This window comes from Melopsittacus undulatus, chromosome 5, assembly GCF_012275295.1.
Source record: "Melopsittacus undulatus isolate bMelUnd1 chromosome 5, bMelUnd1.mat.Z, whole genome shotgun sequence".
Lineage (NCBI taxonomy): Eukaryota > Metazoa > Chordata > Aves > Psittaciformes > Psittaculidae > Melopsittacus > Melopsittacus undulatus.
The window spans coordinates 69,006,994-69,033,491 of NC_047531.1; the positions used below are offsets into that span (position 1 = coordinate 69,006,994).

The window sequence follows — 26,498 nt, forward strand, 5'->3', positions numbered from 1 at the left end:
TGGGGGCAGATGGGTTGCCCAAGGTGATTCCTCCTCACGGTCCTGTGGGGAGCCCACAGCTGAACCATGGGTGATTTTGTCCAAGCCCCTTTGAGATCCATGTGCCTCCTGGCCGAGTCAGAAGGTAGCTGGTGTGAAATGCTGCAGTAAGGTGAATCGAGCCCCTGAGGAAAACAGGCCCTCAGGACTGACAGTCTCTCAGGAGGGAGCTGAGCAGGAAAGTGCTTTCGCAGCAAGGGCACTCTGCCTTCCTGAAATAATGTGAAGGCCAAAACCTGCTTTCCAGATGAGGACAGCTCTGAGTATCTATCAAGGTAAATGGACATGAGTCATCTTGTACAGGAAGGGAAAGGATTTTCTCCGGCTAGCAGCAGGCCATGCAGACCAGGAAGAGTTTTGGTGAGGGGGCCGTTCAGGTGGTGATTTGATGGACTCTATGTCAAGTTGATTTTAGATCGATTGTGCTACTTGGATTCATCCTACATAGTATTTCCCTTTGGAAAAGGGAAGTTTTTATGTCATTGTGGAAGGCATCAGGGAAACTTCACCTAACCCATTCCCTGTGCATTGCTGTTCACTTTGAGATCCATTATTTCAAACTCCAGAAGTGGAGAATGACTGGTGGCAGGAGGGAAGAAAGAATTTAGCTTACAAATAAAGACTTGTTGTTTTGCTTACAACAATTTGTTTTGCTTACTTGTGCAGCTGAAGTCTGGCATTTGTGTCTGTGGGAGCACAGAGGGTTAACTGTTTTCTCATAGAACATCAGAGATGGAACAAATAACCACAGGGAAGAAGAGCTATTTAAGCAAAAGGGCCAAGCTTTATAAAACTAAAGGATTTTAAATGGCCATGAAATATTTAACTACCCAGCACTTTACCCTGATAAACTTTCCAATCAGACTAGTGGGGCCAAAAACCCTTGAGTGCTTTCGGCCTGGGATAGAATCAGTTCTTGGAAGATATTATGCAATGTGACAAGCTGCAGTAGCAGAGTGCTGGGTCCAATCCAGGGCTTCCTTATACTCCAATGTTCCTTGGTTCCTAAACAAGACAGGGAGCAAATCATTCAGATCCACCTCCTCTTTTGTTTGGAGTGAACCAAAATTCAGTTCTGAAGGATCTCAAGGGGGACATGAAATCCATTGCAGCTGAAATTGCCACAGTGTGCAGCACTGAGCAATATCTAGAGAGAGGATGAAACGGATGAATATCACATCTTTGAGCCCTCCAACAATTGGTATTTGATCACAGTGAAAAGGGCAGGAGTGTTCTCTGTCCTGTTACTCATCCTTCCAAATGTAAATGCAAAACTTCTCAGGTGAAGTCTTGCTGGTTCATTGGTGCTGGAGGGTATGTGAAGGAGGCCATTGGTGATCCCACAGCACAATTGTATCCTTCCATGCTTCTCCTCCCTATGATGCTGGTTGCTGCAGTCACTGTCTTTCACACTGGCTCATGCTGCCAATCCCTCCTTCAGCACCCACGACTGTTCAATGTGCTGTCCGAGCCACAAATTATTCTTCTGTATCAGAAATCCCAACCCAGTGTTAGGCTGCAGGGCTTCAAGCTCGTATAGGCTCATTTCTAAAGTGCAAACACCCTGACTTTGGTTTTATGTTTCTCTGACAGATTCAAGCTTCTGCTCCATCACACCCTCATGGGGCCTTGACACGAAGTCCTCCAGGAGGTCAGTGCTGTGTTCCTCCCTTGCAAGACGAGAGATGGTCCTGAAAATGTTGCCTTCCCACCAGCTCTCCTGTGTTACTGTGGGTTGTGGAAGCCCTCCTCCTTGTGTCCCCTACAGAACCGTGCCTTGTCTTGTTTACTTGCTGGTAAATCTAGAGAGGGACTTTTTACAGGGGCATGTAGTGACTGGACAATAGAGAATGGTTTTAAACTGACAGAAGGGAAATTTAGATTAGCTATTAAGAGAAAATTCTTCACTATGGGGGTGGTGAGACACTGGAACAGGTTTCCCAGAGAAGTTGTGAATGTCCCATCCTTAGAAGTGTTCAATGCCAGGCTGGACAGGGCTTTGAGCAACCTGGTCCAGTGGCAGGGGGTTTGGAACCGGATGATTTTTAAGATCCCTTCCAAACCAAACCATTCTATGATTCTATGAAAATTCCTGTTAGAATAATACTTGCAAAACTAGGAACAGCCAACTAAACCAGTACTTTTTTTTTTTTAAGTTTTGAGGTGTAGTTCTATTGCAGTTTTTGTTTTCTGCCCCTTTTTATGTTTTTGGCAGAGGATGTGAGCATGTCTGAGAGGCATGTAACTGGTTATGCGAAGGGACAGGGGTGTTCAGGGAATGAGCACGCAGCTGCTCCTGGAGGGTTTTTAGCATTGTACAAACACATAAAACAGGTCCAAGTTACAGAAGCTGTTTTGCAGAAAAGTATATTGTATCCAACTGAACTTTGATATCCTTCCTGGAAAATACGCATGTCTGGGTAGGTGCTTTTTGTTGTGCTTTTCCATGTAAATAAATATATGTAATTTTACAACTCACAATTCTAACAACAACAAAGAAGTTTTCCACATTAGTGCTGTTCTATAAACAGCATTTTCTGCTTTGTCGGTATTTTCAGAGTATCTGTGTATATTTGGAAAGCAATTCTTAAACGGAAAAAATTCAAAACTAAGCATGGAAATAAGTTTTCACAGTGAAGGCTGATGTTCTTAGTCATTGGTAACTTCTGTGTGTGCTTAATTATAAAGGTCCCATTTTGTTCTCATTTAATGTCATTAGCAGCTTTACCACAGCATGGAAGGGCCTGTTTATATAATTTACTTCTTTCTTTTTGCAATGCTTTTTTAATCTGTCAGCAAGATTGTAAGCATTTATACCTGGGGTTTTCATGCTCCCCAAGAAGGAAAGCAGCTATCTGCAAAACCTGATGAAATTTTGCTTTTTGTGGGGAAAAGGATTACCTTTCTTCCCCACTTTTTGGAGAACTATGATTTAAACCCACCTCAGCAAATGATTAGTAGATGACAGTGAGGTTTTAGCTTCCAAACAGGCTATAAAACCCCTTAATGAAGCTGCTTTTAGAAACAATTGCTAATTATAATATCAAGAAGCCATTTCCATGGAATCTGGAGTCTCTGATTCCAGTCACCTCTTATGCAGAAATAACCTTTTTTTTGTAGCATGGAGGGAAGGTTATTTATAATTGTTTTTTACTCTGTAAGTTATATATTCTGGACTGTTCAGAAGCTGACTTTTGCTGTAATGCTTAGGAGGGAGGAGCTGGACATATGTATAAACTGTGCTGAATTTAGTCAATTAGAATAATCTGTGTCCTGTGTATTTCAAGATCAGCAGGACCGGGATTTGGTTTCTTTACATGGGAACTTGACCTTTTGTTTGCTGGGAGGAGGTTGACCTTTTGCTCCTTTGTTAGTTTACTTACAAGTTTCAAACCAAATGGGAGAGAACCTTGCTTCTCTTTTAACCATGGAACACAAAGGATAAAATTAGGTAGATGTTAAAAACTGGAGATTGTTGTTAGTTAATTTTCTTAGCTGATATAACTGCTTATGATCTAACAATAAACAGATTTAATGTGGATCTCTCAGCCTGTTTTCAAAATACTATATCTACTAAAAGGCTGCTGTGCTTGTTTACAGGTTCATGTCCTCTGGAGTGCCTTAATGGAGCAGCCTGCACAGAGGCAGGTGACTGTGACTGTCAGTTATTTCAGGCTCAAGGAAGCAGGTGCCAAATTGGTGAGTTTTGGGCCCAAAGAGTTGAGTTTTAGCTTCAACTGAGACTTAAGGAGCGGGTTTTTAAAACAACACTGTTAACAGCATATTTGTGGTTCCCCTGTGGTAGGACTGTCATTCCACTAGTACCTAATAGGATTAAAACGATATGCATTAAGGATATATAAAAAGCAACATCAGGAATGCCTACATGTTAGCACTTGAGTTGTAATGATGCATAGATATCGTAACAGATAGATCACTGTCTAGTACACCAGTAGCTGGCCAACTTTTTTTGTAGTTAGGTGAACAACCAAAAGTTCACTGAATTTTCTAACAAATAGTGACTTAGTTCAAATAAAATTACCACCTATTTCAATGCAGTAGTTCATGGAACCAGTGCAGGGTTCTGGTTTTGTGTGTAGGGACCAACAAGAATTTTCTTCCAGGATCTGCAGTAGAACTAAATCTCTTGCCTCTACTTCTCATAGAATCATAGAATAGTTAGGGTTAGAAAGGACCTTAACATCATCAAGTTCCAACTGCCATGGGCAGGGACACCTCACACTAGACCAGGTTGCTCCAAACCCTATCCAACTTGGCCTTGAACACTTCCAGGGATGGAGCATCCTCAGCTTCTCTGGGCAGCCTGCGCCAGTGCCTCACCACAGTAAAGAATTTCTTCTTCATAACCAACCTAAATCTCCCCTGTTTAAGTTTTAACCCATTATCCCTTGTTCTATCATGACAGTCCCTAATGAAGAGTCCCTCACCAGCATCCTTATAGGCCCCCTTTAGAATATTGGAAGGCTGCTATGAGATCTCCATGCAGCCTTCTCTTCTCCAGGCTGAACAACCCCAACTTTCTCAGCCTGTCTTCATGTGGGAGGTGCTCCAGTCCCCTGGTCATCCTCGTGGCCTTCTGGACTTGCTCCAACAGTTCCATGTCCTTTTTATGTTGAGGACACCAGAACTGCATACAATGCTCCAAGTGAGGTCTGACGAGAGCAGAGTAGAGGGGCAGGATCACCTCCTTTGACCTGCTGCTCACGCTCCTTTTGATGCAGCCCAGGATACAGTTGGCTTTCTGGGCTGTGAGTGCACACTGAAGCTGGCTCATGTTCATTTGCTCATTGACCAACATCTCCAAGTCCTTCTCTGCAGGGCTGCTCTGAATCTCTTCTCTGCCCAACCTGTAGCTGTGCCTGGGCTTGGTCTGACCCAGGTGTAGGACCTTGCACTTCGCTATGTTGAACTTCATGAGGTATTGAGATTCATGGAGTGAAGTATATAATAATTAAAATGTCTCCACTGAAGAAAATGAAAAGCTTACAATGATCTCACATGATTAAAACAGTATTATATGGATTTAAAAAAATAAAAACTGACTATATTTAAAGTTGAGGAAATTAGGTTAGCTTTTATCGTTACTAGGTATTTCCTTTTAAGCTCTTGTTTCCTTTCTGAGCTCTTACTTTTGTAGATGCCTGTGACATTTGTCAGTTTTTTACTGTGCTGCTTATAAGCTCAATGTTTTCTGTCCAGTACCCAACACTGGTAAGGACCGGGATGGGATTTGCAAATCGTGGGGACAATATCATTTTGAAACATTTGATGGCATCTACTACTACGTCCCAGGAAATTGCTCCTATATTTTCACAAAAGACTGCAGTACTCCAGAACCGCAGTACACTGTTTGGGTAAGTATGTGAGCATATGCTAGAAATAACACACTGAGTATTCCTGTATTACAGGAATTTCATTGTAAGTAAAATAAATAGAGAGACAATAAGTGAATCAGGCTGTTGCATTGCTTACTTAAATATAAAACTGTGCTGCTGGAAAATGTCAAACCACTGATGAAATGATAATCAACAGTCAGTATATTAAAAATAGTATTTCTTACCCCCCCCTATCCTAAAAAGGATCTCTGATCTCTCTTTTCTGGAAGCAAAAGTCCTAAAGCAGACCTTGGAAATAGCTATAAAATTTAGCTGTCAGGTTGTAAAAAAATTTGAGTTACTGAGTAAAGTGCAACCTGCCTGAGAGCTGGGCTCCCAAGCACACTGGGTACTAATTCACAGCCATCAGCATGCTTATGGGGAGCTGCCTCCATGGCCCATGGAAAACTCTGTCCCCTCTGTGGATTTGCATTCTAATTTTAGATTATCTCTGCGTCATGCAGTGAAGATTAACAGCTCAAAAGCCTTCATCTTCACCTATGCATGGAAGCACTCTTTTTAGTAATTTCCTCAAATTGCTGAGTATCAGTGATTAATTACTTTGGGTCAGGGAGAGTTCATACCTATACCCTCTTTGAAGGAAGATGCCTAATTTATCAGGCTGTTGGTTACTGTGGGGAGAGGATATGAGCTTATTGTATGATATTTTACACACTGTTTGGGATTTGGTGCTGACTGGGCAGGGGAGAGGAGACAAGAGGGATCTTAATTCTGAGCCCTAGTGGCCAAAGTGCCCCCAGGGGCAAGGGCCGACCTATATACTGATTTCTGCTCCTAGGACTAGTTTTCCTTTACAAACACACAACATCATCTTCCCCCAGATAATGTCATCTAGTAAAGATAAATCTGCCGTTAAAACTACAATTTCTGTTCACTCAGGTTATAGACAGATGCTGATACATCTGTCTTCCAAGATTTCATTTTAATTCTTTGGATTCTGTGTGCAGTTATCTTTTAGAACTTTTCAGAAAATGCTGTACCAAAGCCCAAGCTTATATTAAAATTTAGAATCAATATTTGAGTGGATTCCAGATGCTCTGGAAAGAGAGAAACTACCATTCAATTGCTGGAATAAATGTCATGCTTTGCTAAAAACTGAAAATGTTTATTCAGAAAAATCCTAAGTAAGGCTGAAACAATGCAGTCTCTACAGGCTGGGCAATGGAGAGCCAAGAACTTTGTCAGATCCTCACATTATTGTCCTTCTGGCTTTAATAATCCACCTGTCTAGAAGGGGAATACAAGAATTATTTAATTTTCCTTGATTGTGTTTCTGTCTTGGTTCAGGTTTACATGAGAACCATTCATCAGAACTAGTAACATTTATGATGTCTTTAGTTATTATTGTCTTTACACATAAGTATAAACTATAAGTAAAAAGTATAAGTAAAAACTCTTATGCTTACCCTCCTTTGGTTTATTTCATTCAGAGAAAGAGTAATTAGTTTTTACTTCCAGGATTAAGCGTCAGTTTAGGAAGATTAATTTGAGTATGTGTTACCACAGTATGTGTTTACCAACAGATCTTTTCTAAAAAGCCTGATAGCTCTAGTTACTTTTGCAGTTACCTTTACAATGTTGGCAAGATGTTTCTCAGTTAGTAACCTATTCAGCTTCACAGCATTGTCAAATAAACTGGTAATACAACTCCCATCCTTCTCACAGAACAGTGACACACACTCATAGGAAACATATTCCAGCTATCTAAACTCTGTCTACATTTTAATTTACCTAAATGATAGGTATCTAAAATTCGCAACTCATTCCTCTGTCTCATCAGCATGGTTTAAATTCAGCTCACAGACTATAGTCTAGGGCATCACACAGGTTTGGGTGGCTCAGCTTCACTGATATTAATGAAAGCTATTGAAGTTTTGCTCAAGCTCTTGGAGTAGGTATGTGCTTAAAATCCATTCAGACTATGTGAGTGTAATTAACTGTGTAGTTAAATGTTTAGAGCATATGCACAGAGAGTTGGAGACCTATATGCCTATCATCAGTCAGCATAAATCTGAACCCACAGTTTTCAGGTCCTGAGAGAATGTCCTGGCCAACAAAACCTATGTGATGTCTGAGAACAGGGATTTTTCTGCAGGAATTGTGATCTGCCATGCAGAAGGCTGGCAGTGCAAAGAAGCCTCCTTTTTGCCAGATTGTACAAACAAGAGTGCTAGTTTATCATGCTGGTTTCAAGGTCTGATTACACATTTTTTTAATGCAAGATCTACTTAGCTGCCATCAAACTGTAGACATGCAGTAGATGAAGAGTAGACATCCAAAATCTCAACAAATCCTGAGTGGTTCAGGAAGGTGTGCTGTAGTTCAGCTGGTGGCAGTCTCAGCTGGCATGGAGAATGCTGGTATTACACTGAGGTTTTGTATTGGCTTGTAGTCCCCTCTTATAGATCAGACCTCTAGAAACAGAGCAATAGAATTGTCTCCTCAGTGTAATTAGCAAGGCCCTACATTGACAGTTACAAGCTATCTCACTACTATGTTCCTGAAGTTCATCTACATAAAATAACTGGCTATATTACCCAGTACTTCACCCACTGTCTTGTGATGATTTGTGCTATAAAACTCTTGCTGTATTTCTCAGTAGTATTGAGTAGTGTGAACTTCTAGTTTTGCATATCTTTGTAGTTGTGACATTTTTATATTCTAAGTGTTTATTACTTTCAGTAATTACTGCCTAGAAATGAAGCATATCATATATGAGTTTATGAAAAATTGTATGATGACATCATTGAGAACAAAACATTTATTCTTATTGTGTGTACATTTTTCCTGTCTAAGGTTCATAACAGTCCCCACTGTTACGGTTCAGTATATACTTGTCAGAGGTCCATCAGCTTGTTTTTATCAAACCAAGAAGAAATAATTATTTCAGGACATGAAGTAAGAAAAGATGGAATCAGGTAAGTGTTCTAATGGTTTGATTTTAATTGCAAAAGGATAATGCAGAATTTGGGAAATTAATGCTTTTTACACCAGCCAGAGAAAATGGTTTGATACATACATCTATTGATTGCTCACTGTTCTATATTCTGCTCTGACAGACCTCTCGTGTGAGCAGATATAATGGTGCAGATGTAATATCTGAGTGAAGATAGCGTACACTTCCCACATGAATCCTGAGTTTAACTTCTCAGCTGCAATCTAACAATTACCCATCCCTACTTTCTATAGACAAAGTTGGTATCAGGCAATTCCAGCTAATCCTTGGTGCATCCTGATACCATTTTTATCAAGGCAGTTGTTATTTGTTCTTGGTAGCAATACTTAATGTAAGACATAATCTTCTAGACAAGTCTTAATTGGCTAAATCAAAGATCTTAAGCCCTCTTTTGGGCAAAAACTCCACAAAACATATCTGAGGTACATTAAATCCTCAAATTTACCTTTTTTTAATAAGTAAAAAGATGAATGCAAGGCTATCATGTTTGACTGGTTAATAAAATACAGGAAACTTCAAAGAGTTGTGGCCATACCGTTTGATATAATGTATCTGTTAGCATCTGAGTGTGATAGCTACTGTGATCCTGTTCATCCCAACAGAAACTACTTTGGAAGACTAGTATTAGATCTGTACTGCCATGTTATTGTCTGGCGGTCTTTGGCCAAAGGAGGAAGGTACACAGTATTTTGGTCAATAGTTCTGTACCGTAATTTCCTTCATTTGCAGATGAGGGCCAGGAGACCTCCATGTATGGATAAGGAGCTGCTGAGGAAACTTAGAGGGAAAAAAGAGGCTTATAAAAGATGGAAGCAATGACAGGTGGCCTGGGAAGAATACAGGAATGCTGTTTGGGAAGCTAGGGACCAGGTTAGGAAAGCTAAGGTCCAGTTAGAATTAAAGTTGGCTAGAGATATGAACGATAACAGGAAGGGATTCTATTGGTACATTGAAAATAAAAGACAGACTAGGGACAACCTGGGCCCTCTCCGGAAGCTATTGGGAGAACTGGCTGCCCTGGATTTGGAGAAGGCTGAGGTTCTTAATGACTTCTTTGCCTCACTCTTCACTGGGAAATGCTCTGACCACACCACCCAAGTCTTGAAAGGCTGATGCAGGGACTATGAGAATGAAGACCTTAGGCCCACTGTAGGAGAGGATCTGGTTTGAGACCGTCTAAAGAACCTGAACATACACAAGTCCATGGGACCTGATGAAATCCATACGCAGGTCCTGAAGGAGCTGGCGAATGAAGTTGCTAAGCCACTGGCCATCAGATTTGAAAAATCATGGCAGTCAGGTGAAGTAATGGGTTAAAACTTAAATGGGGGAAGTTTAGGTTGGATATAAGGAAGAAGTTCTTTACTGTAAGGGTTGTGAGGCACTGGAATAGGTTGCCCAAAGAAGTTGTGAATGCTCCATCCCTGGCAGTGTTGAAGACCAGGTTGGACAGAGGCTTGGGTGACATGGTTTAGTGTGAGGTGTCCCTGGCCATGGCAGGGGGGCTGGAACTAGATGATCTTAAGGACCTTTCCAACCCTAACTATTCTATTCTATGATTCTATTCTATGTTTAACCCAGTGATGACTCTGTGCCCAAAAAGGCTGCTGATGGTCATAGTGTCACACGGCTCCTCACACAATGCAGCAGGCTCATGAAGTCATGTATTCCTCATTGTGCCCATGCTGGGCTTTGAAAATAAAGATTCATTATTCTTTCAGGAGTCTAATTTGTACAACCAGTAAGTTTATACAGAACAGCATTCATTTTTGATGTTGCATATAGAGAAGGAAGCAGAAGAAAACATAGGAAAAACATGAGGAAGAATTGAACGGAAGTGACTGTATACACCTGGAAAAGAGGGTTTAGTGAGTTAGAAGGTGATGTTTTCTGTGGCATTTTTCTACCACTAACCTATCTCATCTGAAGCAGGCTGTTTATTTTTTTCAGATTAGTGTTGCCTCAGACAATCGGAAATGCTTTCTTTGAGAGACTGGCTGACTATATTCTGGTGAAGACCACCTTTGGTTTTTCTCTTGCTTGGGATGGAAACTCTGGTATTTATATTAAGCTGACAGAAGATCATAAGGGAAAACCTTGTGGCCTCTGTGGGGATTTTAATGGCAATAAACATGATGACCTGAAACTGCAAAACAGTAAGTCAGTAGCTTAGAAATATACCCTTGTGTGAATAGCTTCCATGCTCAATTTAAATATAGTACTGTAAAAAAGTAGAGTCCTGTTTCAATTCTTCCAGTAGAAAACAGAACATCTGCTCTACTCATCCTTATAATTAAAGTTTCTAAGGGAAAAGTTTCAAGAAAGTATTTAAACATATGCTTAAGTCTCTTCTTGCTCAGCGAAGTAGTTGGAGCATGTTTATCTTAGCGGATGAAAGTGCCTTCAGATAATAAATAAATTAACAAATGTGTGTGGTTTTCTCTATGTTTTAAGGTAGAGAGGGAGAGAATAGCCAAAATAGTAATATTTGCAAAAAGCACCATCTCCACTTGTTCCTTTGTATGAGCATCATAGAAGTGCCAGTTGAAATATGTAGATTTCAAAGCTGTTTCCAGGCAGTCCCTTGTATCCATACATGGCATAAGGCATCATAGGCCTCTGACTACCCTGTAGGATAAGGAGCTGCCCAATGTTGTGTCTGAGGCAGAGATTACTTGCTAAATTGGTAAAACATTCTGTAGTCTATGTAGGGACTACTCCGTAGGGATTTTTGTCCTACTTGCAATTAATGTGAAAAAAAAAAAACCAACAAACCCAAACCAAAACAGAAAAAGAACAAACTTGAGAATGTGAGGAATATTTTTCCCAGCCTCTGATAAAAACAAAGACAGGACTGTTTTACTGTTACCATTCATTGCTGAGAGAATCTCATCCCATGACCCTGGGTATTCTTGTGTCACAGGAGTTATCTCACTGAAACTGTTTTCACCCTCCCTTGGTTGTTTGGTTTTTTTTCTTTCCATTTTTAATGGTAGATAGTGGAGCTTTTTGACTTTCTAAGTGAAGGAAGATGCAGTGTGCCTATCTTTGTATAGTCTTTAAAAATGTGCTCAATGTCTATTTCTCATAATTCTTCTGCCATGGGAGCAGTAAGTTGCCTGTTTCATGCATTAACTTCTGCACAGCAGACTATACTATGTTTAATAATTAGTTAAAACTGGTGAGCTGTAATAGTGGAGAAAAATGGAATTTGGGGAGATAATGAATTCTCATGATCTCTAAAAAATAGTAATTACAATATCTTTAAATGTATTATCAGTTGTACAAGACTTCCAGCTCTTAGATACCTTAATTTCCAGAGCTCAATTTCTTCACCACCATAGTTTCTTCTAACATTTTTCTTCATCAGAAATTATGGTATTATCATAGTGTACAATCTAGAACTCTATGAATCATTTTAACCTTGAACCATTGTATAACATGAGGCCTTGACTCTGTGCAAATACGAAGCATGAAGTTCTGGTATCTTCAGAAGACTAGGCTGCTAATTCAAATTACTTCTAAACCAAAAAATTTTTCTAAGTGTTTCCAAATCTTATAAGTTATTTGGGATGATCATTTATCTTCCCCAGCTAAATTACTCCCCCAGTAATATAAAGGACACTTTTATATCTATTCTGCATCTTCCAGACTCTGAAAGCTCTGTATTTGCAATGGCCCAAGTAAATAAGTTGCTGCAAGGCATGTAATACTCCATCTCAAAGCACAGTTTAAAACCTTTTCTGTTTCCTTCATCTTTAATGGGATTTCTGTATTGCTCTAATATACAGCCTGTATTTATGTACAGAACTGCTTCAAGGACAGCAATTTTATTTTGTGTCTTTTTTTGAGGAGATACAAATATTTTTTCAAGCCATGTAGAAATGTAAATAAAATATTTTTAATATTTTTTGCAGAAGCAGATTTATGTCAACAGGTACCTCTAGATGAAACCCCAGCTTTTTATGTTTGTGCAAAGAGCTGTTTTGTCTCAGGGGGAGAAATGCTTTAAGTCTCCCTGGCTGTTGAGTAAAAGAGACTGGTAGTTAGTGTCTTATCTTTGTTTATTTGTGGAGATCCAAGAACAAATATCTGATTAGTGTGCTTTTGGGCTTTCCACATTGCAGTGTCAAACTTTGTACATCTTGTTCTAGAAACAGTTAGATTAAATTTTGGACAGTACAGCTCTGTGAAAAGAACTGTAGCTGATTTAATTTCAGTACCCTGACTCCTAACCATGCATAGATACAGATAACTGTAGCATAGATACCAATTACTGTAAGGGTCTTCAAGTTGCAGGCAATTTAGCCTTTTTAACACACTTAGAGAAAATATAATATTTAGTTCTTGCCACAAAAATATGGATATTTTGGGTCTGTTTCTTTACTGCCAAACTTCTTGTGTGTTCGTGTATCTTCCTCAGCCTGTTGCCATGGCTTCCAGTCATGCATCTTGTTCGTTAATTCTCCCATGCTCATGCTGTGAGGAGCGCTGGGCATGTAGTGGTGTGTTTGTTTTAGGGCTTTTCTGTAACAGAGGAAATGGAGGGAGATAATAGTGCTGACTGACATTTGTGAAACATGATGAAAGCCTTAAATTGTTTTAAAGAAATTTATTTTTTCTTAAGTATTCAATATATTATGCTTGTCCTTATTTGAATAGTTGTAATACAATTGTCACTGACTGCTCTTAAAAAACACCCAGCCAACATTTGTTCATATATTTTTTTAATATTTTCATTTAAATGCAGTAGAAAATACTTAAGCTAAAAAAGAAATGTGGGATCTTTCTACACCACCTATACCCTGAACACATCTGTAAGTGAGGCAATGAACACATTGAAAAACACCAGAAATTTCCAAATTATCTTTGGAGTTTGTATTGACAGTTTTATTTTTTTCCCTCCCCGGGTGCTCTTCCAATATTTTCATGCAGTAGGTGAATATACAGAAGACATTGCTGAATTTGCAAATAGCTGGGCCGTGCAAACAGATGATGTAGCTTGTGTACCTACTGCCTCAGATTTTTCCAGTCCTTGCTCAGCTGATGCAGAATCCACTGAGGTAAATGAATCATTCTTAATCTTCATGGCCTAGTGATGGTACAAGAATCTAGCAATATACACCATGTTGAAAAAAGCTTTAAATGAATTGAGGCTTTGAAAATGGGAAGATTCAGATCAGGACTGTTGCTAGGAAATGTCTGAAGATCTTCAGATGTTTAGCTTAGAAGTACAAAGGCTTAGATAAGATGTGCCAAGTGGCACAGCTCTGCTGGCAGAGCTCTTCTTTGCTGCAGTAAACTAGGGTTCAGTTTCCAGTCCTGGCATCTTACACCTTATTATTTTGGAAATCGTGAAATCCTGCAGAAGTAACATACTCAGCTCCTGCACTGAGACAAAATGATTTTTTTGTTATTTCATGCTTTTTCATCTCAGCTGGTTTAGGAGCAGCATGCAATCAAGACAGCCTAGGCAGAAGGGACAAATTTTTGGATGACTAGTGAAGGGGATATAATAATAAATTATGAGACTGAGAGATTCTGAAATTTTAACGGGGATCTAAAGGGTCCTCAATTAAGGGAACAAATCTAAAAAGAATTGTGCTTGCGCAGAAAGTATTTACTAACTGTTGTTTACTGATTCTCCTTAATGCACAGGACATATTCTTCAAGTGCCAAATATTCCTACAGTTTCCTTTTCTCAGCTGTCATGAAAGCATAGATCCATATTCTTATATTTCTAGCTGCATGAATGATCTTTGCAGGTAAGACTGAGGTTCTGTATTTATTTTTGACACATGAAATGAATGTTCACACTTTTGTTGGAGGCAAGAACTGAGCAGCACTGAGGGAAGTTAGGAAGAACCAAGCTCAAAATGAGACAGATGGGGTTTCTCGGTGGGTGATTTAGTGTGGAAACAAAGGGCACAGAATAAGCCTTCCTAGGGATATTTTGATTGCTAAAGGTTGGCATAGACTTAATGAAATACTAGACAAATACATGGCAGAGAAACCCATGGAGAAACACTAATGATAAAAGAGGAGCTTCTAATCACAAAACCCCTGAAATTGGTACTTGGAGGCCCTGAATCAAAAATACATGAAGATGATACTAGGAGAAAATATTAATGATATTGGAGGAGCTGGACCATTTGTTTGGTGGAGCTGGACTTTTTTATGAGCATTATGGTTCAGATCAGTAGAATTTCTCAAAATTGTTTTATTTATGTGTATTCAGAGTTGTCAAAAGGATTTAGTCATTAACTGGCTTTGGTGGGAGTTACACCCCCTCAACTGCTGGCATTATATGCACCCTGGTATATTTCCTTAACTCTCCAGACTCCTGTTTAGCTTTTGTCATTCAAAGTAAAGAGATGCTCCAGAGTGTAATTGAATAGATGACTGAGCTCTGTACCACTGCCTTTTTAGTGGGTTTTCTAAATTAAGAAATAATTGTCAAAAATAGGATTTTTACCAGATACTATAATGGCCTTCTCAGAATATCATCAATGTAATCAAAAACATACAAAAGGATCACAAGACTAAAAGTTAAAGTCACTCAGTATAATCCATTGCAACTCATTTGTTCATTATTAATGATTTTTCAGTTTCCTGATTTACCATGAAGATGGAAGAATTTGTGTCTGTAGGCATATCTCCAGTGTGCTTCCTGAAGTTTATGATCTATACATTGATTGCACTCAGAGAAGAAATGAGTTGTCTGTATATGGTCTCTTTGTAACTCAGGAGTTTATTGTGACTTTGTAGAAGAATAATGAAAGGCAAATTTTAAAAAAAGTAATTTTCAAATGTGATATTGCATCAGTGTCATGGTGTAAAGGCAGATTTGATTTTTGTGAACATATATATGTGTGTTGTATATGTGTGTTGATGTGAATTGTGTAAATGTTAAAAACTTTGAATGAAGTTTCTGTGACTCAGAACCTAATTAATTTAGGCTTATTTTGTTTATAAAAGAGACCTCTCTTCTTGTGGCTTAGTGTCAGTTTATGAAGTTTTTTTGTGGGGTCATAGTATATGCCAAGTATTCTTTTTATTAAGATCCATTTAATTGGATTAGATAAGGAAAGCTGGAGAGGCTCTGATCACTGTAACAAAGAGTATAGTGGTGTTTGATTTGATAACAGATGTGCTGAAAGCAGAATACAAACACAATATACTATTGTCTTAAGACCATTAATTTTGGAAACATGATCTTGTGTGTTGAAAGACAAACTCAGCTGATATGTCCCAGTCATGCTTATAATAGAAATGTCTTGTTATGACTAGTTCTTTTTGGCATCAAGTCCTTCACAGTGAGTGATGGGAGCTTTTGGACTTTCACAGTAAAAAAACATTGGTGATATCTCATCTTGTGTGACTTAATCTGAACAAAATTTGTGTTTACCTAACACTGATGAATATCTTTTTACTTGGTCCTGGTAAAAGCATCCTGCACATCTTCTTTTGTATAGACTAAGGCAGAGATAATGCTTTTGCCCAGGGTTGTGTATAAATCCTTGGGTCTGTCTATGGCATTCAGTGGATTATGCTTCTGGTGCTGAGCACTTCAGCACAAGTTCAGAAGTCTGCCAACAGGGCTCTTCTTTCCTAAATTCAAGGACTGACAGGCAATTAGAAGTTTGAACTTGTTACTTGGACCAGAATGTCTTTTATCAGTACAGGTCAGAGTTTTCATGTCATGCAGGAAGGGTGGGTTTTACCAAATGATAAAAGCACGACAGTGTGTTCAGTATAGCTTGCTCCTTTTCACAGTATTTTCACTATATGCTACTATGACTGAGTGGTGTCAGATATGTGTGAAGAATCCTGAGCAGTGTCCTGTGGCAGAGATTTGTAGATAGGGTCTGGATTCCTTCCTTACTCTCTTGTTTTATCATTTCAGAGCAGATGATGATGAAACATACTGCAGGGCAGTGACAGAGTACGCTAGAGCATGCTCTCACGCTGGGTCCCCAGTGCGGGACTGGAGGGATGACTTTCCTGCCTGTAGTAAGACTCTTTAACAAAGCATACTATGTGACCTTTGAGATACCCAATGTATTAATTTCAAATAATTCCATCTTGACAGTTTTGAGACTATAGGACTCAAACCTGTTACTGAAGTAGATCAGCCAGCTTCACTATTGCTGGAAAACAATGAAGTCAGTGTCTTGCTAGAGGAATATTTTAATTCCATTGTGATCTGATCTAGATCCCTATAAAACTCATGTTTCAACAGATCACTTGAAACATCATGTGTGCTGATTATATTCTAGGACAAAGAACAAACATCTGCAGACATTTCATGTTGCCTCTCTTCCCAGATGACCGTTCAGCCTTTACTGGTCCTACAGAATACTGTTAATACAGCTCCTAGTTATCACCACCACCCATCAATTGCAGTTGAGTCTCATGCATGAGATTTTGAGCTAGCTGAGATATGAGCACACGTTCCCCTGTCACAGAAGCTATAACTTCTTTTGCAGGGGTGATGTAAGAATTTGCTAAAGAAAGACTTAACTACTGATGAGAGATTCACCACAGTTTGTCAGTTAAAACCTCTCCAAACAATCCGTTGTACTTGATCTGAATAATTACCTATACTAGAAACACCGCACAACTGTTTATTTGAGAGAGGAAATTCGCCAGTATGGAAGGAGAAATTGCATTGATGTTCAATGTACAATGTATTTTTCTAGCTGAGAAGTGTGAAGACAGCTTTGTACACCGTGACTGCATCAGCTGTTGTCCACCAACCTGCACATTTGAAAAAGACTGTCTTGGCAGCAACCTACACTGCTTAGATGGCTGTTACTGTCCAGATGGTAAGTACTGTCAATTTTATATTAATAAAATGTGTAAACCTAATATCCAACATCATAATAAAGTTGTCAAAATAGACTGTGCTTAAGTTAAATCCTGAAAATATGAATACTGTAGATTCTTCTCTAGTTGTTGTTATTCTGTGAGTCCTCATTTTATTGTGTTCTAAACATTTCTCTAGCATGCAAAGGTGTCTCAGAATGAAATATCAGTTAAAATCAGCCATCACTAATGCTTTTTACAATAAGATGTTGCATATATTTAATCTGCTTATTCCAAAATCTGTCATGATCTATTTTAAACAGAGTATGTCTTATGTATGCTCTGTACAAGGAAGCAAATATGTTACTCAACAAAAATCAGGTACTGGACTATGAACAGTCCTGTTTCAGAAGGACTAAAGATACCTGACATCAGAATTTTTCCATTTTTGAGTCTATACAGCTTTACATGCTTAAGGCAGACATTTTTCATAAAGCAGCCCTTCAGAGTGACAACTGCTTTGAGAGAGCAACACTGTTCATCACTGTGAGCTCTCTGCACTCACCAGGCAGCTCTTTTTGTTGGTTCCTGGGTAAGACTGGTGGGATCACCTTTCGGCAGATTTGAGTGTTTCAGTCAGATGGGGGAAAAGCAGTGATCCAGAGTGTTAACTTAGTTTTCATTTCATTTGTTAACTTCCCTCCTGATAGGTCTCATTATGGAAAATGGAACTTGTATCTCTGTGTCGAATTGTCCTTGTGTTTATCACGGAACTGCCTTCCCTGTAGGCTCAAAAATTGAACAAGAATGTAGCAACTGGTATGTGAAAGCCTCATGCTTGTTTCCTCTCTCTGTGAGTGCTCCCCAATGTTAGCTGAACATCACAGTCACATTTGCATTTTAAGGAATAGTTAGTATCTATGTTTTATAGTCTTGGCCCTGTCTATCACTAAAATATTCAGGCTAATCTATGGAAAGGTTGAATTCAAGACATATTAGTTAGCACAATGCTTCTCTTTTTGCTAAAGATCTGAACACTGATTTTCTGTTTTGTGATTTTTCTTTCTAGTATTTGCATTGGTGGCATTTGGAACTGCACTGATCATGATTGCCCAGGTATCTGTATTGCATTATTCTTTTATCTCCTCAGTGAACATAGGAGATAAACTTTTCAGAGGACAACAGAAGCAAATATGATCCAAGGGCTTGGTATGCTAATTTAAGAAGAAAGATTAAGCAGATGGATGTTGAGTATAGCAGTGAGACAGCTGGTACAAAGCTGCTAACTGCCTGACCATATACATTTTACCTTTTCCTATTTGCTTCCCTAATTCAGCGTGTTACATCCACCTCTTGTTTTCTGTCTTCTGTTTATACTCTATGTTCTTTGGGGGAGATGGCTTAGTTCTACTGCCTCTTCAGTAGCTAGGCCAGATACAAGGATCTCCTCTCTTCTAGGTGCAATTGTACTGCATATAATAAGAAACCCATCATTCTGATGATCAGTGTGTTGTATTTTCTCCCTTGTAACAGCGGTTCATGTTTGGATAATGATTACATGTCTCTGTGTTGAGCTACTCAAGGGAACATGCATTAGTTGGGTAGTGAAACTCCCTAGACAGTTCTGTATCTTAGATGAGATTATACTATGAAACTTGTGAAAGAGAGAATTGTTTACAAATTAAGGATCCCCCTGTGACTGAGATAATGAACAAGTCTTAACAGTTACTAAGAAAAGCTTGACAGGTTGGATCTGTAGTGTAAAACAATTGACACTGAGAACCACTTCATTTGTCTTGTCTGCGTAGAGTGTGCATGTGGGGTTTAGTCGGATCCTGGGGGCTGAATGCCTGTTAGTAGCAGGAGCAGGTTAGATGTGCTCCCACAGAGCACCTCCTGCAGTAGCTGCAGCCAAAATGAATCTAGTTCATGTGCTCTGACACTGCCCCATGGTGTGAATGAAAGTGCAGTAAGTGGGGATCACTGGAGACTTGCTTCAGGAGTGCAGTCTTGATCTGAACTGGAAAATAAATATAGATGTGCCCTGAGGACAGCCACCTGCAGCCTCTACATGCAGTAACAAGCAGTGCCAGAGTACCTAGAATGAAAGAGTAAGAATCTTGCCTTCACACTCATTCATGCCAAAAGATGACGAGAAAGGAGATTCTAGGAAACTTCAGAATTGTAATAAAGAGAAAACTCTTTTGAATTTTAGAGAGTTCATGATTCAAAGGCATCCCATCTAGTTATAATCTGAAGATGCTGCACATTGATGTCTGCAGTGTGAAATGGTTTATCTGAAGGAAACAGTGGTATATAAAGTATTTTATTTCCAAATGCCGTAACAGCTACATAAAGTTACCCTGGATTATGTACTTAGAATTCAGGAGAAAATGTTTTATTTATGACTCCTACAAAACTCACAGAATAATTATACATTTTTATGCAAGTAAACACTCTTGTTCATCCTTTTTCTCTCAAGCTGAGTGCTCTATAACAGGTAGCTCTCATTTCACAACATTTGATGGACGCCATTTCACCTTTCTTGGGATTTGCCAGTACATTTTGGTAAAAGGCACTGGGAAAAACAAATTCACAATAACTTTACAGAAAGCACCTTGTGGACAGGTAAGTCACAAACATGTCCATCCATATTTCAGGAAATCTTGTATAGTTTCTACTGTAAATTACTGGGCTATGGTTTATGCTTCATGTTTTCTGTTTATGCTTTAAACAGAAAATATAAACTGAAACAATTTCATAGCTTTTTATGTAAGCAGCTGTATTGCTGTGTATTGTATTGCCTTTTGTAAAACAAATTGCATCTTTAGAGGGGTAAAGTCTAGAGAGTTATTTACTTATGCACATTAAACAAGTATATGCATCTTTGGTTATAGTACAAACAGATGTCTCAGGCTTTAGAAAAGCTCTTGCTGACAGCACTGAACAGATTTAACATGCTGCTAGGTAGGCAAGAGGGGTTTTTTTGGTAACATTAGATTTTGATGTGATATGTTATAGCATATTTACTTTGCTGGAAAAATGCCTTTTAGAAAACTACTGAAGAGACTAGCCACCACATATCTGTTTGAATATATTTTGGCAGGAATCCAACAACAGGCTTTACTAATAGAGGTGTTTATAAAAAACACTTATCTGCGAGACTGGATTTAATGATGTTATTAGTCACCTAGGCTCTCAGGAGAAGGAGCTCTGAGACTGTGACTCACAGCTACCAGTGTGCTGAAGCCTGGGATGGCTGAACTCATCAGCAGGGAGTGATACATTAAATCTGCCCTACTATGGGACTGTCTCTCAAAAGCTAGACTATGAGCTAGTGTCTGCTTTTTTTTTTTTATAAACACCCCCCTTTGTAAGCATAGATGTTGAGCTTCTGCATTTCAGATGGCCTCATTAAATGGTTGGTTAGGTAGCCACTGTGAGACAAGGATGCTACTGGAAATAATCCTTATCACAATTCTAGGTACCTTGGAAAGTTTCAAGATGAAAACACAGGGGGCCTGGGAACCATAAGATGCTTGATTTAGTTATGTGTCACCTTTTGTCCTGTACTTAGGTTCATAAATTTTGCCTGGATATTACTCTTAAAATGATGGGTGTTTTTGACAGTTTTTGACAGATATTGAGTTTTTGACAGATAATGAGATATTATTGCAGTATAATTCTGGAGAAAATATATCCTTTTGGTCTGCAAAGAGCATGACTACATTTCAAGGCGAGAAGTACCTTCATGTGTACAATAGTTTCTTTCTGCTGGATTGGCTGCATTTGGGCTCTGGTTGCACCAGCTTGCTATAGATGGGGTCAGACTTGCTCAAACACTGGTTAAACCAGCAATGAGGAGTACCCAGGGAGGCCATGCAAGTATGGCCTTTTGAACCCTGTACCAGTACTGGCGTCTCAGTCTAATTGCTACTAGACTGCCATAAGAGCTAAAATGCATTCTCCTTGCTCTTATATGCATATGCATGTTTTATTATATTCTAGGTACAATTTAGGGTGCTCTGTTTAATGCTTTGAGTGACAGTTTATTACCTGATGACAGTTCTGATACTTCCTTTCTATACAGCTGTTTTATCTCGTTTGTTTGGGTTTGCTTTCCATGGTAATACTAATGTCTCTGTTTCTGATGGTGAAACTCATTTCTACTTAGAACTTTGACCACGCCTGCATTGAGTCTATAACTCTAGTCCTCGAAGATGATGTGAGCAAACAAGTAACTCTCACAAGATATGGTCAAGTACAAACTGGCCCTAACCAAGTTTTTAACCTTAATGGTAAGAAGTGCATGGAGTAGATACCAGAGTTCACATTCTTTCTTTTATAAGCTCCAAAGCTTTTTAATAATATCTGTCTATGGAAAGGAATTCCTTCAAGCATAATTTATGAAACTCACAATTGATTACTTCTTATAACCTTAGTAGTGGTTCTAGAAATATACTTTTCCAGCCTGTGAAATAGAGTCTTTCGTGATGTCCTCATTTCTTTGTATTTCTTACATTAGAGAGTACCTGGAATTCCACTAATTTTGTTAAAGGGGGAGGAAGTAAGAAAAAGAAAGGAGGCAAAGAGAGGCTGAAAATCCTCTTGAGACTGATGTTAAGGTCTAGCTTGATGGAATCCATGCGCTTTGTGGGATCTACATTGCTTTCAGTGCTGACTTACGTCTGCCTGATTTCAGACAGGTTACTTCATCTTTTCAGAATGGATAGTAAAATAAATCAGTCTTAAAAGGATGTTATAAAATGCAGCACTAAAAGTGGAAATGATATTGCTAAATTTCGTATCTTACAGTGAACTGTAGTAAGAAAGAGTAAAGTAGGAGTTCCTCTTTCCCAGCTTTTGGCAAAACAGAGTTTAGGGAATTCTGTGTTGGTGCTTTCAGCTGTATCTTCTTTGAATTTGTTCAGTCACAGTACTGCTTTTGACATTCACAGCTTCCTATGGAATGAGCTTCATAGATCAGATAAACTTTCAGTTATGTTGACAGTTCTACTTGGTAACTTCATTTTAATTTAATTTTATGTCTCTTGAGTCAGTCTCTATTCACTGTTTTGTCTGTTACCATACCCTGTGACAAATACAATTGATCACAAATATTTTGGTGTTAGATTCTTGATAGTTGGGTGTATCTAGTTAAACGTATCAGTGAAGAACATCTTTAAGCTCACACTTTTTCTTTCTCTTCTCAGTTTATGCACCAAAGTATATATGTGTGCACGTGTAAAGGCTGCTTGTGAAGGTAGATCTGGTTTAACACTGCAGCTGCAAGTAGCCCCACAATGTGTAGTAAATGAATGCTTTGGCTGTGAAATTTCCATTTTCTCACATAATGGATTTGGTGGGAAGGAAAGCTGGGAATTTGATAGGGCCTTAGTTCACATACACCTTAAACAAAGAGCTGTACTGATGTCATGTCAATAGTAGCAGGAGAGAACCTTCAATCTAAAGATTGCAATACAGTTTACAGACATTTGCTAATTAATCTTATCCCTGGAGACTAAGAAACAAGTGGTTTCTTGTCTTGTCTTCTCATTGCTGGAGGCATGCAGTAGCATTGCTTTCTTCTAAAAAAATAAATAAATGTGAGAGTGGTTTCTGGATAACTCACAGGTACAGAAAGGCGAGAGACTTTTTACTGTTGACAGTAGTTGCAATTCCTGGTTTACACTGCTAATGAAAAAGAGATGTCTCATCAGTTCAGATGGGTGAGGTTATTTGGCTGCAGGTGAAGCTGTGCAGTTTCTCATTTTATTTTTATGTTTTCAGAATCTATTTTGCTTAAGAGGTAAACCAATACAATCTGGAAGCTGGATTTCAGTGCCTTTGTTTTTCTTTTCCTTTTACTCTGTGCAGGGGCTATTGAAATTCAGAATGTATCTTCTTTTTTTGTTCAACTGAAAACTACTTTTGGTTTGAAGATACTATTTTCTAAAGATGGAGAGAGGATCTATGTTCAAGTTGATGTCAACTGGAAGAGAAGAACATTAGGACTATGTGGAACATACAATGGGAATTTACGAGATGATTTTCTGTAAGTTGCACATTGTACATTCAGATTGTGTTTAAGAAGAATTTAATTTCATTAACATGCTCATACTTTATTAATGTAACCAATTAAACTCTCTTAATTAAAATGTTAGTGACTTAAAAATATGAAACTCATAAATTTAGCTAGGTCATAGAAAACTACCATATTATTTATAGAAGCTATTAGATAATGATATTTCTTGAATGCACTTTTTTCCTTCCCTGCTGTTCCATTATCATCGAAACAAATAGATGAGCAGTGACAAAAAGAGTGGATGATAATACCAGGATCATCTCACCTGATTAACACTTATTTCTGCTTGATTCCCCATCAAGTTTTAATGGAGAAAAGAATCTAATTCTGAACCATGGGAATAATTTAATTAGAAGGGCACATTTTCCTTATTCTTTTGCTTCATTTCCTTTAAAGTTCCTCAATCTATAATATCAAAACTTCTCTAGCAATAACAAATGCTTCTGAAATACTTGGTGAAGCCCAGCATCAAAATGCAAACAGCTCCCTTCTAGAACACTGACATTAACTAAGAGGTTAAATTTTTGACATTTCATTGAATGTACAAACTCAAATAAAGACCAAATTCTCATCCCATAAATGCCTTCTCCAGCTCATTTCAGAGTACTTGAATTAGGTGTAAGTGGGGGCAGACTTTGTAAGAGTATTTTGTCATGAGTACCACATTGAGGAGAAATCTTTGTTCCTCACAGATGGAAATTCTTTTGACAGGTTATGTTCAGTGTGACTATGCATCTAAAGCTTTTTGATGTATTTGTATCCTCACCCATGTAGCCCATAAGGTCAGCATGACAATTGCAGTGTTGATTTTTTCCTTTTCAGTTCTCCAGCAGGGATGATAGAAGGGACCCCACAACTTCATGCAAATGCATGGAAGGTTTCCTCAGCTTGTTCTGTGCCTATCAACATTCCAGTGGTTGATCCCTGCAATGTTAATCAGCAAAATGGTATGTTTTCACATGTGAGTCTGGAATTACCTGTATCTTATTATTATGGGACATTTTTTGTTTTCTCTGCCAGTCAAGAAGAATGATATGATGCGCATTTCTAGATTGATAAAGGAAGTATGAGAGACAGTGTCTTGCCAAGACAATGTTCAGATCAAAGGTCCTGTGTTTGGTTTCTCCATGCCTGTTGCATTAAAAGTTTCTTTATCCTTCATCTATGCTCTTTGACACAAATGGATGCAAACAATGTGATCTTTGTGCATTTGTTTAAATTCCTGAGTGAAGACTTAGTTTTGGCTGGTTGACATGCCTATGTTTTGTGTTGAACTTTCACTGTCTCCTCCTTTCCGTGTTGCTGTTCTTTTCAATTAATGAAGACAATGGGCAGACAGTAGTTGCCAATTTTGACAAAATTTAATGTTTTTAATGCTTCAGACATAAGGCCTCACTAAGGATGTGGGATTTGGCCATATTTAGACCCTGTGGGAGCAAGCCTAGAATAACCATAAACTTCTAAGAATCTGAGGCGTTCTGTCTTCTATGTCTTCAGCATTGGCTGTCTTCTAAAGAAGTACATTTCAGCCGATTTAGCTCTCTCCAAAATACTTTATGCCCACCTTCAGTTCTGTGCTTCCTCAGTGAAGGCAAAGTTTGACTTAAATGTAAGCTGCTTAGAGCAGGAGGGTGAACTAAATGACCCTCTGAGGTCCCTTCCAGCCTGAATTTTCTTGTGATCTTTTAATCATCACTGGAAAAATGGTCCTGCCTCATGCTACCACCTGTACTGAGCCAGCACAAGCATGTTTCCAGGTCTGTGATGAACTTAATCTGATGAAACTGAAAAAGAAATTGTTTGTTTGTCTATTTTGTCAGGTTACTTTTCAACTGAGTTAAGTTCACTCCTTGAATCTAGTTTACTGAGACTACAGAAATCCTTATGTCAGTGTGTGTATGTGGGAAGGAACAGAGAGGATGAAGGGTAGGGATGCTCCTTCAACAGAATTATAGAATAACAGATTGGAAGGGACCTCAAAGTTCACCTGTTCCAACTTTTCTAGGAAAAGCATGACCTAGACTAGATGGCTCAGCACCCTGTCCAGCTGGATCTTAAAAGTGTTCAGTGCTGGGGAATCCACCACTTCCTTGGGGAGATTATTCCAATGGCTAAGTGTTCTCATTGTGAAAAATTTTCCTGTCATGTTCAACCAGAATCTCCCCAGGAGTAACTTGTCCTTTTTACTCCTTGTCTTTCCCATGTGACTCCTTGCAAAAAATATTCTGTGCTATTCATTTGAGTAAGTGTCACATTAAAATGGATCAGGCTAAACCAGTGTTGCCTTCTCTTAGCTGGGTATGCATCTCACTGTGATATCATCAACCAAGAAGTTTTTGCTCCCTGTCATGCCTACATCAGTCCGGGGTTATACTACCAGCAATGCCGCTTCGATGCGTGCAAATGTGGAAGCAGCTGTTTGTGTAATGCTTTGGCACACTATGCTTACGTGTGTGGCAAGCACGGGGTCGTCGCTGACTTCAGATCTCACATTTCTTACTGTGGTGAGTAATGTTTACAGAATGGAACATTTTTTAGAAATATCTAAAATTCTATTCACTCCACAAAGTATAGGGATTGACCTTTTTTGCTGGAAACTAGAATTGTGCCATTGGGTAATAACATATTCAGGGGAGAACACAAATAGCCTTTACATTAGACACATGAGTCAGGGACCCTGAGCAATCTTACAGGCAATGCCTGTCCCTTTCCACTAGCTACAGAGATAACTTAGATTTCTGGCTTTGAACACCTTAATCATATGGAAGCTTCTATTAGGCTAAATTAGTCAGGTAGTTGCAGGAACAGGACTGTTCCTAAGGAAAGGCAAGCCAGGGTGGCAGGGGCTCCCCAGGTCAGGCAGGGCAGGGTGGAAAACGATTTGCCAAGTAGGATATAGCAATAATTTTAAACAAGGCATTTTTAAACCATACAGTAATGCCTCAACCTTAACTAGACCATTCTTCCTCTCTTGGATGCCTAAGTTACTAGATAGACACACCCACACATATAAAGAATAGATGTCTACTGCTTACAAAATAGACAATTCCAGCCAAGGAGCTGTCTAACATAAACCCACCTGAATCTAAATAGTTCTAACTTATGATGAAATCAGTAAACCAGCATGTTTTTCTCATGCATTTCAACTCACCCCAGTGCAGCAAGAGAACATTTTGCTTCTCCGTTTTGCAAT

General features: G+C 38.8%; 1 protein-coding gene across 1 annotated transcript in view; it reads left to right on the top strand.

Moving 5' to 3' along the window:
- The window catches only part of OTOGL (otogelin like), a 95,698-nt gene that overhangs the window by 2,718 nt on the left and 66,482 nt on the right, over positions 1-26,498 (top strand). The window contains exons 4-20 of the mRNA XM_034063322.1: positions 1,633-1,690; positions 2,255-2,404; positions 3,640-3,738; positions 5,260-5,414; positions 8,253-8,374; positions 10,363-10,568; positions 13,351-13,475; positions 14,071-14,177; positions 16,319-16,425; positions 17,115-17,240; positions 17,931-18,039; positions 18,290-18,336; positions 19,703-19,848; positions 21,395-21,518; positions 23,098-23,275; positions 24,128-24,252; positions 25,600-25,809. Of these exons, the coding sequence (XP_033919213.1) occupies positions 1,633-1,690; positions 2,255-2,404; positions 3,640-3,738; positions 5,260-5,414; positions 8,253-8,374; positions 10,363-10,568; positions 13,351-13,475; positions 14,071-14,177; positions 16,319-16,425; positions 17,115-17,240; positions 17,931-18,039; positions 18,290-18,336; positions 19,703-19,848; positions 21,395-21,518; positions 23,098-23,275; positions 24,128-24,252; positions 25,600-25,809 (2,194 nt within the window). The remainder of the gene's footprint in view (positions 1-1,632; positions 1,691-2,254; positions 2,405-3,639; positions 3,739-5,259; positions 5,415-8,252; positions 8,375-10,362; positions 10,569-13,350; positions 13,476-14,070; positions 14,178-16,318; positions 16,426-17,114; positions 17,241-17,930; positions 18,040-18,289; positions 18,337-19,702; positions 19,849-21,394; positions 21,519-23,097; positions 23,276-24,127; positions 24,253-25,599; positions 25,810-26,498) is intronic.